This window comes from Sus scrofa, chromosome 15 (assembly GCF_000003025.6).
Source record: "Sus scrofa isolate TJ Tabasco breed Duroc chromosome 15, Sscrofa11.1, whole genome shotgun sequence".
In the NCBI taxonomy this organism is placed as follows: Eukaryota; Metazoa; Chordata; class Mammalia; order Artiodactyla; family Suidae; genus Sus; species Sus scrofa.
Window position 1 is genome coordinate 130,608,506 of NC_010457.5, and position 20,122 is coordinate 130,628,627.

Genomic DNA, 20,122 nt, shown 5'->3' on the forward strand with positions numbered 1-20,122 from the left:
GGAGCAGAGAGTTGGCTGTAAAAAAGGCAGTTAATAATGTACTTTCTCAGTTGAAGTCTGCACTGACAGAAACTAAGAAAAGTTTGCAACAGGAAGCTGGCAAAGTCCTGGGAAGGTCTGATTTCATGGTAAAAGAGGCAGGGCAAACTTCTTTAAAAAATATTTTAATCAAATTGTATGGATAAGGAATTCCCATTGTGGTGCAGCGGAAATGAACCCAACCAGTATCCATGAGGATTTGGGTTCCACCCCTGGCCTCCATCAGTGGCTTAAGGATCCAGGGTTGCCGTGAGCTGTGGTGTAGGTCGCAGACCCAGCTTGGATCTGGTGTTGCTGTGGCTGTGGGGTAGGCCAGTGGCTAAGCTTGATTCGATCCCTAGCCTGGGAACTTCCATATGCCTTAGGTGCAGCCCTAAAAATAAATAAATAAATATATATATATAAATAAATAAATAAGACTTTCCTTATTATTTAATGTTTCCAAATTAATATATATATATATCTTTATTTTTTTAAATAAAGGCCCGAGAGAGGGAGAGAAAATAAGACAGAATGAGGAGAGGGAGAATTTATGGGTATAAAGACATAACCTTGAGTTTGCTTCTGAAAACCAAGCAAACCTCTCCACTCAATGCATTCGGCTCACATCATGGAGAGCTGAGTTACCTGCAGCCTCTTTGCTCTCCTATTTATTTGTTTTTTATTGAAGTATAATTGACGTGTAACATATCCGTTTCAGAAGTACAGCAAAACGATTCGATATCTGTATATACTGCAGAATGATGCCCACAGTAAGTCTAATTAACATCCATCATACAAAGTTGCAAAGAATTTTTGCTTGTGATGAGAAATGTTAAGATTGACCCCCTAAGCAACTTTCAAATACGCAATACGTATTATGAACTAGGGTCACCACGCTGCATGTTACATCCCTAGGACTCATTTATCTTATACCTGGAAGTCTGTACGGCTTGACCCTTCACACCCACTTCACACACCCTCCACACCCGACCTGCCACCTCTGGCAACCACTGATCTATTCTGTGTAGACCAGCAATCCATCTTTCGACGAAGCTTGATCCAACAACTGTCTTGAAGGGCAAGAGAAATGTCTCATTCATCTTTGCTCACCTGCTCCAATTCCACCACAGCCTGGACAACCAACACTCAATGGGGCCCCATGAAAATGAGGGTGTAAACTCTAGGAACTATGGGTGTTATAATGGATTTTTTGCTTTTTAGTCAATGGCTGGTTAATCACCACAATTCACAGGTACCGATAAATACATGATGCTGACCATGACAATATTTAGAAAGCTCAGCACTGAAGATCAAATGTAACCAACAACACAAATTTTTTTTTTTTTTTTTTTTTTTTGCTTTTTAGGGCCACTACCGCGGCATATGGAGGTTCCCAGGCTAGGGTCAAATCGGAGCTACAGCTGCCAGCTTATACTACTGGCTCATGGCAATGCCAGATCCCTAATCCACTGATCGAGGCCAGGGATCGAACCCACATCCTCATAGATACTAGTCACATTTGTAAACCGTTGAGCCACAATGGGAACTTCCAACATAAAAATTCTAATACTCATCATCAATACTAAAAAGATCAAAAAGAATAACCTTGATTGCTAATAATATCAAAATGTGGTTTGAATTTAGGTAAAACTTAAATTTAACAGAAATGTCCCAACTAGGCAAATGTGAGCCAGAATAATTTTATCTAAATTATGCTGCTTCAGACAGCTTTACACTCATGCTTCTGTTCTCTTCCAGCCATTGCCTCTTATTTGAACATTCTCAAGGTTTTTTTCCCTCTGTTACAAGGAGTTCATGAGACTATATTCAACTCTAGTTTTAAGATGACTGTGAAAAGGTGAAAAATATTTGCATTTTCTTTGTTAAATCTTAAGCTTTTAGCAAAAGAAGATGTTAATGATTCTATAGCCAAACTTTCTTTGACTATTTCACCCTTGGCCCCCAGAGCAAGATATCTTAAAGGACAAAGTGCAAAATGCAGTATTCCCAAAAGAATGAGGAGAAGTTTCTTTCTTTCTATTTTTTCTTCATTTGATCCTCTAAAATACTTTTAATGTAATAAAGGGAGGGGAAAGGTTAAATGTCACAGAGGTGGGGTGTGAAAATTTACAAAGAATCCGTAAGGCTGACACTTGCAGCTAGAAACTGGCTTCACACAGCATTTACTGAGCAGACAGAACACCTGTGACAGATGAACAAAATTCAATCATTCGAGTGACCATGCGACCATCATGGCGCAGGGAGCTACAACGTGGCCCCTCTCTCTAGAAGTTGATAGTCTAATTAAAGATATAAAATCAACATACAAAAAAGTCAAAGAGGATAGGGAGCATTCAGATGCTGAGTTGTGTGATGCTGGCTGCAAACGTGATTATCAAAGGGGCTGGTGAGACGTAAGTGGCTGGTAAAGCAAGGATTTTATAAAAGCGCCGACAGCAGGGAAAGGGGACAGGGCTGGGGTAAAAACGATGCCAGCTATATACAGAGAGAGGAACAAGAGGGAAACTGGCAGGGCTGGGGCTGGGTGGACATCTGGAAAGGGAGACCAGCAAATCCAAACCACAAGATTTAGAAGCAGGAAAAGACAGCCCGCTCTGGGCTGGCATCTACGTGCAAGAGCTGGGGGTGGTCCAGGCAGAACTGCTGTGGGCATTAGGAACATAGGGTCCAGGCGACAGAGACGGGGCCTGCCATGAGCACAGTGGCCAGACAGGGTGTCAGTCCTGAAGGGGGACCAGGGATGGAGGTCCTGACACCTCCAGGAAATTAGATTTCACTCTAGGAAGCTGGAGGAGGTTCAATGCTTATGGGCTTAGAAAGGACGTTTCCAGCTCAATGTTCAACCAAGGGGCCAGGGGCCTCAGAGCCCCAGGTTTGGACAGTAAGATCCATCAATAAGAGCTCTTAGAATAGTGCAGGCTTTGGGGAATGACCTGGAGACTGAAGGCTTCACATAAGTAAGCAGGTCTGCAGAAGGCAGGTTCTGACACAACAAGAATGAAAGGCTGGTTCCGGAAAATCGTCAGGCAGCAACCCTGTTTTACTGGTTCAGAGCTAGGATGCAAATACTCATCCCTACGCTAATGGACCTAAAAATATCATAATCAATGAAGATATTATCAAGGTCTAGCAAAGAACATTCTGAAATTTTAAGTGCCCTAATCAATATATTCTTTCTTTGCTTTGCTTTTTACAGCTGCACCCGCAGCATATGGAAATTCCTGGGCCAGGGGTTGAATCCAAGCCAAAGCTGCAGGCAATGCCAGATCCTTTAACCCACCGCACTGGGCCAGGGATCAAACCTGCACCTCCATGGTGACCCAGCTGCTGCAGTCAGATTCTTAACCCATTGCACCACTGTGGGAACTCCAATATCTTATTTCCTTATAGCCTAACTTATTCTATAAGGTCTGAAGGGCTTACTGAAAATGCATCCTGTTAAATAGTGAAATACAAATAAATGGCCATCAGACCAGGAAAGATACAACTTAAAGAGTGCATAAAAGAGAGATGGGTAGACCGTCAGGTCTCCACGGTTCCAAGAGGCGAATTACCAATTTGGTTCTGCAGTTCCCAGTGGCCTTTTCAAAGAAGCAAGAGGAAAATGTACGCTAAGTGTCTTTTACGCATCATGGGACTCTTTTCTTCTGACCCGTCCTGGTCCGTACCTGGCCCGTCTTCCACCCCTTTCCTGAGTCTTGAGGGAGCCAGATCCTGGCTGCTCCACAAGGTTCTCGTGGCCAAGGAGTGGTCACAAGGCGCTTGGAGGATGGGGAGGCGGCAGGTGGGTGGGGGGGAGCATCTGGCCTATTTATCTCCTGATTCTGAATAACGCCTGAGCGAGAAACAAAAATTCAGCAAGAAATGGCTGAGATAAATAATACCCCTTTAGAGCTCTGATGCCTAAATTGCTAAAAACAGGCACAGGCAAAGAAAAATTAATATTGGCCACTATGCATAGCTTCAGGGAGCTCTCCAACCAAACTATGATGTTTAAAAAAAATCCGGAATTCCCGTCGTGGCACAGTGGTTAACGAATCCGACTAGGAACCATGAGGTTGCGGGTTCGATCCCTGCCCTTGCTCAGTGGGTTAACGATCCGGCGTTGCCGTGAGCTGTGGTGTAGGTTGCAGACTCAGCTCAGGTCCGGAGTTGCTGTGGCTCTGGCGTAGGCCGGTGGCTACAGCTCCAATTCGACCCCTAGCCTGGGAAGCTCCATATGCCGCGGGAGCGGCCCAAGAAATAGCAAAAAGACAAAAAAAAAAAATTAAAATTTAAAAAAAAATTTTTTTTTTAATTTTAAAAATCCGGAATTCCTGTTGTGGCTCAGCCAGTTACAAACCCGAATGTATCCATGAGGATTGGGTTCGATCCCTGGCCTCGTGCAGTGAGTTAAGAATCTGGTGTTGCTGTGAACTGTGGTGTGGGTCACAGGCGAGGCTCGGATCCTGAGTTGCTGGGGCTGTGGTGTAGGCCAGCAGCTGCAGCTCCAATTCAACTCCTAGCCTGTGAACTTCAATATGCCTCGGGTTCGGCCCTTAAAAAAAAAAACTCCCGTCCCTCCTTCCAGTAGAAATATTGGAACTCTTCCCCCTTTGAATGCTGCCACCACCCTTCCTCCAACTACCGAGTCCCCACGGAGCCCCTTAGCTCTGGGGAATGTTTTTGCACCAATCCCCTTTGTCATCAAATTTACAGGATGAGACACCCAACTCCTGTGAAGCTACTTTGGAAACTTACATTTTAAAGGACAAGGCTCATAGGACTAGTTTACCCAGAAGGGAAGCGAGAGAGAGAGAGTTCAAGAGTAAGAAAATAGAACTTGATTAAAAGATTCTAAAAGACTACCTGAAAATTCACGGCCCAGACAAGTAGGTCGTTCCTTTGCCTCTTTAAGATAAGCAGGGAATCCGGGAAATAAAATTCACACCTTGAGGACCTTACGTTTACACAAATTTGTTCAGATCCAAGATGAGAGGCAGTTGGACGAGTGGATGGGATTTTCCATGGTTCTGTTTATGTGCTTGTCGGAATTAAAGTTTATTGCCAGTTGTAGAACTGCGGGGAAATATTCCTCAAGGCAGGTAACGAGGGGAAATAAAAGCCTGGAGAAGGAGTCCGACGAGGCTTCCACCTCCAGCAGCTTCCCAACCCAGAGGGCTGGTTCGGCCCCCACCCCGAGACCGTCCATCTGGGCAATGTCTCCAAGCAAGTGCAAGTAAAACAAGACCCCAAAAATGATGGGCGTACAACAGGCAAGCCGCCACTGCATTTCACGGAAATGCCACCAGAACAATGACGCGTCCCCCCCTTGGGACTCCACGCTATTGGGTGAATGGAGTCCAGAGAGTTAAGGTCACCTCAGAGGCCTCCCATGGAGCAGACGCTGCTGAACCAAGGCCGATTTCATTCTCTGCCCCCAGACGTTGCATAAAGCAAATAACGTATTTGGAAGAGACATATTTAGGGAAAAGGGAAGGGATGATTACAAAGAGGGCAGAAGAGCTGAAACTGGGTGACAGCACAGGAGGAAAGGCTGGTGCCCTGAGGCGCAGGGGGGAGAGCAACACGTTGTGTATCATGTGACGTCATCTCTTTCTTTCTACGAAACGGCGTAAATATGCATAAGGCCACGGTAATGAAGCAAACTGCAAAAAATTAAACAGCAAGTGCTGAAATAGGTCGAAGATAAATACATGAGCATCATCTGGAATGTGTAGAATATTAACATTAGGCTCTTGGCAATGAACTTTCAATATATGTATCTGCATAAAGCCCAAGATGGCAAGCAAGTCTGTCTCTCAAAGACACAGAGGAACCCCTCTGCTCCGTTGCCGGGAAATAGTAAAATACCTTGGGTCCTCAGTTTTGTACGTGGAACCTATGGACAGTGAAGAAAAGAAAGATTCTCAAGAGGACCTCAGGCTTCCTCCTGAGAAGCAGCAGCAGCAACTAAACACAGAAGCAAAATTCTGGAACTTTCCTCTCCCTTCAGCATGAAGTGTTCTCCCAACTGCACTGGCATCGCTTTGTTCATCCGTGGAATGAATGCCACTGTATTCTTCAAAATCACCTTTTGGTTCTTAGCTAAAATGTGTTCGTGTCTACAGAGCCCAGGATTATAAAAAGAAATTATTTGGAGTCCCCACTGTGGCTCAGCGGTAATGAACCCAGCTAGTATCCATGAGGACACAGGTTCGATCCCTGACCTCGCTCGGTGAGTTAAGGATCCAGTGTTGCTGTGGCTGTGGCGTAGGCTGGCAGCTACATCTCTGATTCAACCCCTAGCCTGGAAACTTCCATATGCTGTGGGTGCGGCCCTAAAAAGACCAAAAAAAAATTATTTTATGAAGGTGTTTTAAAAAATAATAACAAACTCTCAAAAAGAGAGCTAAACACATGTCAATGTAGTAAGCACAGAGCTTCCACAATGATTACAAAAGATAAATCCTATTTCTTTAAGATAAACAATATTTTGGAAAGGAAGTAGCAGGCAGTGTGTGGGTGTCACCAATTTATCATCGTGAGAAAGCTGGCCATTCTCCTTCACAAGGAGCTTGTGAAATAAGACTGTGTGCTACCTTTCAAAAGAATAACACTAAAAGATGGTGAGCTCCATTACAAAGCCACACAAAACAGAAAGCTCTAGTTCGGAAATGTTAAGAGATATCAGATCCCAAATTTTCAAAGTGGAAAATAATGGTTTAGAAAAATAAAGGATCAAAATCATTATCTCATTATAACCTAATGTTTAATCTTTGAGAAAGAATTCTTTTAGCCATGAATATAACAAATTATTTTTTTAATTGTTCCTCAAAGGAACAATCCATTCCAACCAATGCATGCTTTTCCACGAAATTTTTGGTTAGCCAAATGAACCCAAATTCTGCTGGAGTTCATAAAAGTTCTTGCATCTCAAAAGAATAATTTTTTTTTTCTTTTTACGTTTGTACCTGCGGCACATGGAAGATCCCAGGCCAGGGATCAAATCGGAGCTGTAGCTGCTGGCCTACACCACAGTCACAGCAATGCCAGATCCAAGCCACATCTGTGACCTACACCACAGCTCACAGCAATGCCAGATCCTTAACCCACTGAGGAGGCCAGGGATGCAACCCGAGTCCTCATGGATCCTAGTTGGATTTGTTTCCACTGCACCACAATGGGAACTCCCTATTAACACTGCAAAGTCTTTCTCTATTAATCTTCACCCCTACCCCTGATATCAGTTCAAAGTTACAGTTATGCTACAACCAAAAGTAGTATAAAATATAAGATGACATTTCAAAGGTTTATCTTTTGGTAACATCAATGACATTTTAAAAAACAGTGACAGCACATACAGTTTCTTGCAATGTCATAGAGCAGGCTAATCTACTAAAAAGAAAAACTTTAAAGATTACTATAAAATAAAATTGAAACTATTTATCAAAATACACAAATTATTTCCATTTAAATAAATTGTTACAACAGATATGGAAGAAAATAACAGTTACTTGTACTGGGGAATAAAATCTCGATTTGACTGTTGGCAAGACTTCATCACACAATTTCTAACTAATAATCTAGTATCCATTTTAATAGCCAAAAAACGGTCCCAAGTTCAATGCCGTCCTCTCTTGTCCCAGCACGTCCATTCCCTCAAGCTGATTCCTGCTTACTTTCTCTCCACGCAATAAAATCCCTGCCCCCTCCCCAAGCTGGATTTCCAAAGATTGGGAAATGACTTTATCATCAGAGAAGGAGCCAATATAAAATACAACATAAATTCTACAGAGCTGAGCATTCCATTTTACCAGTTTGTCTTCATTATGATATCTGCATCAAACACATGCCCTGGAGAATACATCTTAAGTTTTCTGTTTAATTTAGCAAAATATGTAGGGTACCTCAAAAAAAGATAGTGAAAGTAACCAAAATTTGTCATTTATACTTTCACATCTGTTTGCGCTAAACCTTTCCAACACTCCTGAAACAGGTGCTGCCTCTACCCTCCCAGCCCCTCATCCTCCAGGTGAGGACTGCTGGAATAAATGATTGGGCAGGACCAGGGATTAAGAGCAGGATGCAGCATGCCACTTGAGGGCATTGAACTGGGATGGGGAGAGTTTAACCTCAAGCTTGTCTTACAGTTGAGGCAGAATGAAGCCCAACTGTAAAAAAAGTAAATAAAAAAAAAGCCCAAATAAAGTAGGTGATGCTATCAGCACACTAGAGGGCTAGAGTTACAAGTCCCACCCCCAGGATGAAGACAACTGGCAGGATACAGAATGTTAAACCAGTGCCAAGGGGGAGGGGGGAGGAAGTGGGATGGACGGTGCTGTTTGCGGTTGGGAGATGCAAACTATTACATTTAGAGTAGATAAGCAATGAGGTCCTGCTGTACAGCACAGGGAACTCTATCTAGTCTCTTGGGATAGACCATGATGGACAATAGCATAGGAAAAATCATATATTCATGTATGTGATTATCATATATATTTATGAGATATATATATGATTGGGTCGCTATGCTGTACAGCAGAATTTACAATCAACTATATTCCAATAGAAATTAAAAAAAATTTTTTTAAATAAGGAGAAAAAAAAGAATCTTAAATGCTGGGAAAGTCCTCTGGAAACTGCCCAAGGGTTGCGCCTGAGGGCAACGGAAGGGGGAGGAGTGGGGGGGCCATGTTTTCTGAAGGTCATTTCTCCTCCAGGGCAGAGAGAGATATCTGCAAACAGCTAACTGGATACGTGGCAGTTAAGAGAAGGTTAAATTAGAGACTTAGCCATGCTCAGGAAAAAGAACAAATTCAGAAATGACCCACGGAGGAGGAGTGGTGTGAGCAAGAGGGACCCCGGAGAGAGCTGTGATTCCCCCAAGTTATTCTGAGTCAGAGGCTCAGAAGCGGTACGTGGCTTGCTAACGTGCTGAGCCCAGAGTCCCGGGTCAGGCCAAAATCAAGTGGAAACCAAGCTTCTTCTGAGACAGCAATATGCTATGCCTCAAGTTGCCCATAATTCCTGGAGAAAGAAGATGGAAGAGTCCAAAATGACACGGAGATTTGGAGCATTAAATGCCAAAGATCACATACCCGTGACGCTTTGGCCAGGACTGGGATACAGTCTCGATTCCAGAGCTCACAATTTTCCCATTTTGAGCCACTGAATGGAAATATTACCTTACAGGCCAATTTTGATTAGAAAGCAAAACCCTACCTAAGGTGGAGGAATGATACAGATGGCTAGAATTCAGGTGCTCTGGGCAAAAATTCCCTCTGTACCATCTCTGAACACCAGACTTGTGGTGGGGTTGGGCCAGATGTGGTTTCAGACGCCAGATTTCCACAACTCACCAATGAAGTGATTTTGCCCCAAGGCGAGCATCTCCTCCAAGAGGACCAGGCCCCCGGGAGCCTGGAGGAGGGTCACGCTCCGTCCATCTATGAGTGAGCACTGCCGGAATCCCGTGGCCGTGACCTTCCACAGCAAAATCAGCGAGGCGGTGGCGTCTTGCCGAATTCTGCAAACAGGAACGATGGAAACGGAGAGTCCCTTTCAGACAAACTCATCTTCGAATCAGACCAACAAATTAAAAATAAAAATAAAGACAACACAAACATGCCCAGAGGTACTGGGAAAGAAATGAAATGATCTTCTCAGCAGGTGCCCACTTGACGTGGACTCATGGTCGTTGTTTCCCACAGTTAGACATGTCTGTCTCCCACTTGATCAAAAACATACCACCAAATAACCACATCACTTTGCTGCAGAGCAGAAATGAACACCCACTGTAAAATCAACAATACTTCAAAAAAAAAAAAGAATGCCATCCAAAAAAAAAAAATATATATATATATATATATACATATATATATCCCCACAAAATTACTAATAGATAACATGCATTTGAGACAGCAATTTTTTATCAATATCAATGTTGGGCTTAGAGATGATTCTTTTCCATATCCAACAATACAGGGTCCTGCTTGAATTTATCATAAATGTGCCATAATCCCCAAACCTCCGGAACTGTGCTGAAAAGTAAGGGAAAGTATGTCCCTTGCCAGGTTTCAGACCCCCCTCTGTTTTTTTTCTTGTTTGCAGGATAAAATCCAAAGAAGCAGGTGCCACAGAAGACTAATCCACCCTGGCCTCAGTTCCCTCTCAGCCTCGAACGCTGCAGCTCCATCCTTGCCATTTGGGGCATCAGCAAAAAGGAGCTACTTACTGTCTCTTCCCAGGTCGAGTGCTGCCCCAGGGCCCAGCTTTTTTGCCTCCTCCTCCACCTGGGAGACTTAGCCCATCATCACCTGAGCCCATCATCTCCTCTGAGACCTGCCCTGACCATCTTCCTGGCACCCAGCTGCCCATCCTTCCTCTGTGCTGCCCAGGGAATAGGTCTCAGTGCACAGAGCTTCACCCACCTGAGCAGAGTTTTTGGTTTACAATGGGGGGGGGGGGAGTTCTCCATAAAGGGTTGAAAAACAATCCAATTCCCTGAATAAGGGAAAGTGTTAGGGGCGGACAACTGCCCCCTCCCCAAGTGAACTGGGCACCCAGAGATCACCGAGCACTCATGCCTTACTCAGCCTGGCTCAGACTCTGCTGCCTCTGACCAGCGCTGCAGCCTAGGACAGCCTTGGGGAACTTCAGAGGTGTTGAGAGAAAAAAAAAAAAGAGAGAAGAATGTAAAAGAATAGATAGCCTCTGTTTGGGAAAAGCATTTTAGGAACTTGTCTGGAAACCAGCAGTTTCAGAATTCATGAATCGTTCTATCTCCAGATCCTGGACTTGAGCTGCAGCAGCCTCCAGCTAACCTTGCTCGTTTCAGACTGGCCCCCACACTCCTGAATTGGCCCTTTCCAATCCTGCGTCTGTTTGTCCTGAAGTCAGCGGTTTTTGTAAACTGACAGACTCGTTGGTTTGTCTTATGCCTGACGTCAAGGGGAGAGTCTGTCAGGAACCAAGGACCTCTGTTCAGTCCTCCGCCTTTCTCCTCGCAGGGCTTGTCCCTATACTTGTGTACAGAGGTATAGTTGCACCACCTCTTAAATTCTGTTAGTATATTGTGCTGCTTCACACCGCACCCTTAAAGCTCTGACCACACGTCTTTTTTCAAGAATCTGAGCATAAGGCATAGCCAGCATTATCAATGAAATGTTAAGTGCTAATAAAATAGTATTATACCCCTTAAAAAAAAAAAAAACAGGTCATGGCTATTCAGAGAGTAAAAGAATATGACCTAGACAAGAAAGAACTGGGAATGGTTTCATACTCTTAAAGAAACTGAGTGATCCTAACAGCCTTAGTTCTCAGCTCTGGATGGCTGGGTTTTATGAGCAACAAAACCCTTAGGACAGGGCTCCCCCTGCTGGCAGAACGCAAAGTTGCCTCAGATGCCACAGCTTTCTCGCTAGGAGGACTTCTTCCCTGTGCCTGTTTACCGACCATCCAGGCTTTTCCCAGAAGATGAGTTCAAGGCAGAGGGATGGGGATGCAGAGGAAATGGAACAAGCATTTTCAGGGACGCCACTGTTTGTTTAGAAGGCCAAGTGGGAAAAAATGACTCTGTGTCAGTGAAGAGCGTGTCTCTCGTGCCCGCTGCCCTGGTAAAATGGAGCGGATGCAGCACACCGGCGAACCAGAGCCAGCGCTACGGGTCCCTTAGTCTTCTAAAGTCCCTATTTGGGTGCATGAAGGGCAGGGTGGGGAGTGGCAATTAGTATCAATGGAGAAGGACGGGCAGTGGGGGTTATCAACAGGTGGGGGGTGCTCCCATGCAGCCTCCACCCTCCTCCCCAGCAATGAAGGCACCTGGCACCCCAGGGTGCTAGGTCAACGATGCTTCCTTGTGCCTCCTCCCCCATCTCCACCAGTGACCATAGGCAAGGTGTGATTTCAGGGAGCTTTAAATGTAAACCAAAACACATTCTTCTCACCTGCTTGTTTTCAAAGAGACAATTGTAATGTTTGGATTTTAAAACTGCAGGTAAATTATGCCTACAAATTTAACCAATGGTCCATTAAACGCTTAAGAAGCTAAAGAATTTTGGAAGCAAAAGTCATCTGAGAAAGAGAAGGGTCTGAGACCGCAGGTCTTAGCTGAGGCACCTGGGTTTCTCATCTCCCAGCCACTCATCCAATCCAGCCCACATCTCCAGCCTCACTGTTCTCACTGGACTGACCAGTTACAGACCAGTTCCATGAACAGACACCACCCAGCATACAGCCACGGTTATCGAGCGTAACCACTTTTAACGGAGAGTTTTCTTACTTGACAGAGGTGTTCTGAGGCACTTCGAAGGACACGAGACGGCCACCCGCCGAGCTGTTAGAACTGGCATTCCCACAGGCAATATCTGGAGCCACCTGGTTGGTGGGAGGGGAAGAGAGAAAGATAACCAAAAAGACTAGTTATTGGGGTTAATCATGGTCGAAAGCGAAACTCCATCAGCTGCATCCACTCCATCCCTTTAGATGGTGTTGGGGAATGGCGACCAGAGGACAAATGAAATCTTGCAAACTCACATGAAAATGAAAGCTTTGCCATTTGAGTTTCCAAGATGCGAACGCTTTGTTGAGCACAGTGTGCCAGTTCCCGGGGCGACTGAAAGTGCCAAAAGGATGTTGCAAGGAGGGCGAAAGATGTGTTCCCCTCTCTCCTTCACCCAGCAAGCAGTCACTGGCCTCTGCTCTCTGCTCAGCAGGGGGGAATGAGGGACTAAATGCTTTGAGAACAAGGAGGTGGCCTTTAAGAACTGGCTTCCTCGCAGGGGGTAGGAATCATCATGACCAGGGGAGCGAGCCTTCCATCAAGCAACAGGCAGGATGTGCCTGGTCTGGAAGAACTCGCCCTGTGCGGCAGGGGTCCCAGAGCATGTGCAAAGGCCAGGCAGCTGGGAGCTGGGGACCAGAACTTGATTGTTTTTTTTTATTAGGGGGTCCAATCAGAGCTGTAGCTACCGTCCCATACCACAGCCACAGCCACACCAGATCCTTAACCCACTGAGCAGGGCTAGGGATAGAACCTGCATCCTCATGCATATTAGTCAGGTTCATTAGTGCTGAGCCGCAATGGGAACTCCCCAAACCTTCATTTGTTTTTAATATTTGACTATTTTTATTATCATTTCCACTTTCTTTTGATTCTTCAACCTCTTTTTTTCAGATTTATTTCTTTATTTATAGTGATTTTGATCTTTTCCATTATAGCTGGTTTACAGCCTTGTGTCCATTTTCTACTGTACCGCCAGGTGACCCAGTTACACATACATGTATACATTCTTTTTTCTCGCATCATCATGCTCCATCATAAGTGACTGGACATAGTTCCCAGCAGACCTTCATTTTTAAATGGCGTGTTCTGGAAAGTATCAAACTGATGTGTCCCCAAAAAAGAGCTCAAGGGGGAACACTGTGCTCACCAGGAAGCATATTGCTAATGCTTGCGCTGTGTCCAGTGGGGTGCTTCTGACCCGTTTACTGGCTTATCCCGCGCTCACCTCCAGAGCATCGAAATGAAAGTATGCATCGCCACTGAGTTAACTGCACAATACAGATGTTCTCAGCACCTTCACCCCACTCCCAACACACAGACTGTCTGGAAATACATTCGCATCTTCCTCTGGCGCTTTTCACCTGCTTCTTGAACAGCCCAAGAAACAGCAGTGTGACAAGAAGACGAGGCCTTTCTTTTGTGCATTACCAACCGTAAGAGAGCATGTCTTTAAATAAATGGATTGAAATGGCTGCTTGGAGAGACGTTTTCTTTAAAGGACACCTTGATAAACCTGGGACCAAATCTAGTCCACATTCAAGAAATGAGTCCTTCGGCAAAAAGGTATTCAAGTGGTAACTTCAAAGCATCTATTACAAGTCTGAAATCAGAACAAGTTCACAGGTTTTTAGGTAGAATTGAAAAAAAAAAACACTGCCCTACCATCAAAACGGGGCCTTCACACATTGTGCGGCAATTCGGAGGGGAAAAAAAGTGGGTCAGAATCACCTAGGAAAATAAAACAAGAAATGCTGCCACATCTCTTTTAGAACAATAAGCGAAACGTCTAGACATCTTTGATCTGAAAATGCTGCTCATGGAGTTCTCTGATGGCTCAGCAGGTTAAGGATCTGGCATCATCACTGCTGTGGCTCGGGTCACTGCTGTGCTGCAGGTTTGATCCCTGGCCCGGGAACTTCCATGTGCCACAGGTGCAGGAAAAGAAAAAAAAAAACAAAAGAAAAGAAAAGCTACACAAAGATCTATGTGGGTTTTTTTTTTAATTTAAACCACAAAACCTGTAATAATATACAACCATAGGTCAACCATAGGTCTATATGGATGTCACGTAAAAGATATGATACGGAATTACACTCAATCAACGTCACCTCAAACTCAAGATGTGGATTGGTTCTTCAATTCTTTCAGCTAGAAAATTCGTGTTTTACGGTCAACTTTTTTTTAGGGCCGCACCCACAGCATATGGAGGTTCCCAGGCTAGGGCTCAAATGGGAGCTGCAGCTGCCAGCCTATGCTACAGCCACAGCCATGCCAGATCCGAGCCGCGTCTGTGACCTACACCACAGCTCACAGCAATGCCAGATCCTCAACCCACTTAGCAAGGCCAGGGATCAAACCCGCAACCTCGTGCCTCGTGGCTTCTAATCGGATTCGTTTTCATTGCACTACAACGGGAACGCCTACTTTATGTCAACTTTTAAAGGTCTGCTGGAAAATCCTCAGAATGAGATGTTTGATGAGCTTGAAAATACAGTAAGCCAAACCCAGACTGGGCAAGATTCAATAAAAAGAATTAGCTGCTGCCAAAATGAATAAAATTTGGAAACTTCATTCTCAAACGCATTGCCAACATATTTTAAAAATCAATAATAACTTTTTTCTAAATCCAATTGAAGTGCTGCAAGTTACAAAAAAAATAAAACCTAAACAATAACAAACAAACAAAATGGAGCATAAAATTCCACGGAGGAAAAGTAGGTCTGTAACAGAGGGTCTGTGATATGTTCCTTTATAATACTCTTCACTGAGCTGCCTGCCCCTAAATCTAAGATTATCTCGAAGAAATGTGTGTGGATAGCATTCCAGAAACGAACCTCATTCATTTTCTTTCCTTGCTTGCCCTTTTTAATGCTCACAAAAACAATCACAACCAAAAAGTCTCATTGATGTACCCAAGATGTATTTCCCACACTCATGGGGCAGACAAGAAAAAAGTTAGGTGCATCTTTTGTCCAATGTGGAATTCAAGGTCTTCCATTTTATTGCAGGTATTAGAACCACCGGAATTATTTAAACCGTACCAGTTTCTTACATAAAAGCACAAGCACTAAAACCTTCTCACCTCCGCTTGATCCCATTTCATTTCTACAACTTTCTGCCCTGTTTTTGGCTGCCACGTCGGCAGGGTGACGGTCGCCTGAGAGCGGGGCAGGATTATGTCTGGCTCCTGGGTAGCAGGGACAGGCTGAAGCTGTCTGGGTGCCATGGACTCAGTCCAGCCATTGGTGGGGACACTGGGAAGTGCCTCTTCACAGTTTGGACCTTCATAGCCTTCACTGCAAATGCACAAGTAGCCATTGCTGCTGCTGCTGCTGCTGCTGCTGCTGCAGTTGCCATGGCGACACGGGTTGCTGGCGCAAGGATCTGCAACAAGCTGAAAAGAGACCATAAATGGGTCAATTATTCCCTCATTAAAAAAAATTTTTTTAAGTGGTGCTGTTGCTGGGAAATGAGCTCCATGGCTCCAAGCAACTGCTCTAACGGAGACTCTTTTCGAATACACATGTTTAACTACTTGTGCTGTTGGCACCTCCCTGTGTCATCCCCACATTAACCCTTACACAGACAATAGGTGTCCACGAGGAAGTACCCCCCACACCCGGCAGACGGGCCTGCAGAAGTTCTCTGGCCAAGATCGAACCTGTGCCACAGCAGTGACAACACAGGATCCTTAACCGCTAGGCCACCAGGGAACTCCAGGAACACTTATTTAGAGTCACTTTCCAAGGCAAAAATAGTTAAAACTGAGGCTCATTAGGTATATACCAACCTTGATATTTTTAGCTGCCGGTCATGACACAGGATACTAGGAATCTAAATTGAAATCTCCTCTTATGCATCCTGGACCATTGCAAAATTTCCTCGTGAGAAATGACTGCCCAGTGTATCTCCCCTATGGAGGCACCGACCTGTGCCTTCAAATGTCTTACCTGACGAACAATCCATGTTAAGGTAATGTTATTTACCTGAAGGCTTCCAAAATGATCAACCTGCATGACAACTGCAAGCTAGAAGGAGTATGGTGGTGACTTACATTAAGCAGAGTTTTATAAAAGTTTCGACCTCATTGTTTCAGAGGATGATTACAGAGACCTAGGACCCTGCTGGATATGGAAGATAAAAATTCAATTGCATATCTTTAAATGATATTCCTGTTCTAAGTGTTTATCCCTGAGTCCTTTGACAACCTCTGATCTGCCATTTCTTGTCACTGGGAGATGCTACAAAAACGATGTGAATAAAACAACGTAGGGATGCTTCCTTGCAGACAGCCCAGGGGTTGAGGCGTGTTCACAGAGCTTATTCAATTATCATTTGCTTCTGTGATAACAGAAAAATTAGACCTCTATCTGATGTCCCCCTGGCTTCCCAGGGCTGGTAATAAAATAGAATTGAGTGGATAACAGACTACAGAGACATAGGACCCTCAATTTCTCTCGCTGAAATGACTTCCTCCTTAAACACACACGGATAGAATTCTGCGTGGAAAAACAGCTCCGTTCCACTAATTATCCTTGTCAAACAATTTCCAGTAAACTCCTTTAGGAAGATGAAGGGATTGGGGAGTGAATAAAACGAAGCACCAAAAATACCACATTGTTAATTCTATGCTATCACTTGGCAAATCCTTCACAGAATCTCAGATACAATAGACGGAATGGTATCAGCAGAAAATATTGAAAGCGGAAATAATTTTAGATATTCACAGTCTTTATCAAATCAAAGTAAAACCCAAAGTCCTTCCACGACAGACAACGCCCTGCCTGGGCTGGCCCCTTCCTACCCTTAATGTCCTCGCTTCCTACACGTGTTCCTGCTCCCTTGCGCTCTCCCCTCCTTGCCGGCTTTCTGTCCTCGGACTGTGCCAAGGCCACTCCCACCCCAGGACCTTTGCACCTGCTGGGCTCTCTGCCTGGAACGTTCTTCTCTCAGATTTTGCATGGCTCCCCACTTCACAAAGTTCTCTACTCAAGTGTCGGCTCCCCAGGGGAGCCTTCCCTCACTATGAAATCTAAACTCATTCCCTTTTTTTCTCTTCTACAGACAGATGAGCCCCATCGGTGCACGGACCTATCTGCCACGTTCACTGCTCTATTCCCAGCGTGCTGAGGAGCACAGAAAACAGGGTGGGGCTTCTTTGAAAAAGCAGTGAAGAAGTAAAGACAGACCGAGCAATCCTATCTGAACAGAAAGGTGTGAGGAGGGACAGATTGAATTGCTCCTTTAGGCCTGATACGGTTTCCTTGCTTCTGATTTATTTTTTGGAAGGCTCATGGAATGGGTATCACCTCAAGAGAAACAAGGAATTTAATAAGCTAGGGTAAAAAGGGACATGTAAACCACATTCCTGACATCGACTCTTCAACGTCTGTGGCCAGCCTAGTCACAACCTAAGACTTCGAACACCTGTCTCCAAACACAGAACTACATTCAAGTCATTTAAAAAACTGAAGTCCTTACAAAAATCAATTCTGGGAGCGCAAACCTAAAGGACGCCCCTAAGGCCAAGACCACCTGTAGGACGGCCACGGAGGCCCCAGGGCTTCTGCGGCCTCAGCCCACTGCTGGCAATAGCCAGTCCTCAGAGAGGCACCAGAGCCCTGCACAAATCCCCACCTGCTGCAGAGAAATAATTCAAAGCACAGCTGTCTACCGTCACACAGCAAAGGCTACCAAGAGTGACATCTACCAGGATGATGGGGTCATTGAGCGTTTTCGAAGAACACTGCCCTATAGCATCTCAGGCGTGCTCACGGGAACTCTGAAACAGCAGGATTTTTCTCAGCCCACATCACTGTCAGGGAACAGAAGGGCAGAGGAACTGAGTGACCATCACAGCCACTGCAGAAGAAAATCAGAACCGCGACATCCTCTGACCTCCTTCCAAAACTCGTGCTGCAACTTTGACAGCAGTTATTCTCTCTCCCTCTCCCCCCTCCTCCCTTTCTCTCTCCCTCCCTCCCTCCCTCCCTCTCTCCCTCTCACACACACACAAATCTCCATGGAGAAGGCAAAAGATAAGGGTTATGTTTCTATGAGCAAGAGAAAATAAAGATGAAATGTAGGCCAATTAAAACCACTTGAAATGCTTTTTTATTGTTATCATATTTGGGGGGGGTGCGCCCACAGCATATGGAGGTTCCCAGGCTAGGGGTCGAATCAGAGCTGTAGCTGCTGGCCTACACCGCAGGCACAGCAACGCCAGATCCGAGCCGCATGTGCGACCAACACCACAGCTCAGGGCAATGCCAGATCCCCAACCCACTGGGCAAGGCCAGGGATGGAACCTGCAACCTCATGGTCCCTGGTTGGATTTGTTTCCGCTGCGCCATGATGGGACCTCCTTGTTATGGTATTAACAACAACTCAGTGAATCTTGATTAAAGCCTTACTGTACAAAATGAACTGTACCAGGTCCAGGAACAAATGCTAAAAGAAAAACAAACAAACAAAAAAAAGAGGCAGTGCCTGCCCCTATAGAGTTTCCATCCAGTGACCTAGTACGAGCACTAAGAATAACAGCAGCAAAACTAAAGCTACTTGGAGTTCCCGCTGTGGCTCAGCGGTAACAAACCTGACTGGTATCCATGAGGATGCAGTTTCGATCCCTGGCCTCACTCAATGGGTGAAAGATCTGGCATTGCTGCGAGCTGTGGTGTAGGTCACAGATGCGGCTTGGATCCCTCGTTGATGTGGCTGTGGTGTAGGCTTGCAGATGTAGCTCTGATTCGACGCTAGCCTGTGAATTTCCATATGCCTCGGGTGTGGCCCCAAAAAGGAAAAAAAAAAAAAAAATGACTAGAGCTACTTGCCATGCGTGTGCCTGCCACTATGTCTAGCATCTTGCCTTCCTGACTTGGCTCCTCCTTACAACCCTCTAAGATAAGTGTGTTCATTGCACTGCTTTTACAGTTGGGGCTTAGAGACGTTAAGCGAATGACTGATTTTTACTCAGAATAAAGGCCAAAGTCTTTACAAAGTCTTTCTAGGCCCTACATGATCTTCCCCCAGTCTTCTTACCCTCCTTCATTTGGCTCCAGACACACTGGCCTCACTGTTCCTCCAACCCTCTGGGTCCTCCCTGGCCTCAGGGCCTTTGCACTGGCTGTTCCCGCTCTCACTTCCCATGGCTGCTCTCAAGCCTCCCCTGAGTCTTTGCTCATAAGTCACCTTCTCAGGAGGTCTGGTCTGAACACAGGATTTCACAAGGTGAAGTCTCCACCCCCTGACTCCTCCTTTCCTACTTTATTTTCCTCCAAAACATCTACCACCTTCTCATACATCGTGAGGGAAAAGCTATTTACTTACAATATTTATTTTTTATCTTCCCTCACTAGAAGGTAAGCCCTGGGAGGTGAAACTTCTTTGTTCTGTGTTATTTACTTGAGTGTCCTTGGCCCTAGAACAGTGCCTGGCCCATGGCAGCTGCTGAATAAACAGTCACTGGCTGAATGAATGAGTGAATAAATGAGGTTGTATACAAACACACAAGATTAAAAAAAAACTCAACCCCACAGCGTTCCCATTGTGGCTCAGCAGGTTAAGAACCCAACACAGTGTCCTTGAGGATGTGGGTTCGATCCCTGGACTTGGATCTGGCATTGCTGTGGCCCAGGCATAGGCCCGTGTCATAGGCCTCAGCTGCAACTCCAATTTGACCCCTAGCCTGGGACCTTCCATAGGCCACAGGTGTGGCCTTAAAAAGAAGGAAAAAAAACAACAACAACAGAAACAAAAACTCAAAACACACAAGTAGCTGCTGGAGCCTTGGAGGGTTCGTGTTATGTGAAATAG

At 45.1% G+C, this 20,122-nt stretch overlaps 1 protein-coding gene across 1 annotated transcript in view; it reads right to left on the bottom strand.

Annotated features, from left to right (window-relative positions):
- DNER (delta/notch like EGF repeat containing) overlaps positions 1-20,122 on the bottom strand; it is a 339,885-nt gene that overhangs the window by 194,347 nt on the left and 125,416 nt on the right. Inside the window, exons 2-4 of the mRNA XM_021076495.1 lie at positions 15,390-15,701; positions 12,305-12,399; positions 9,384-9,550 (exon numbers count right to left, since the gene is read on the bottom strand). Coding sequence (XP_020932154.1) covers positions 9,384-9,550; positions 12,305-12,399; positions 15,390-15,701 — 574 coding nt within the window. The remainder of the gene's footprint in view (positions 1-9,383; positions 9,551-12,304; positions 12,400-15,389; positions 15,702-20,122) is intronic.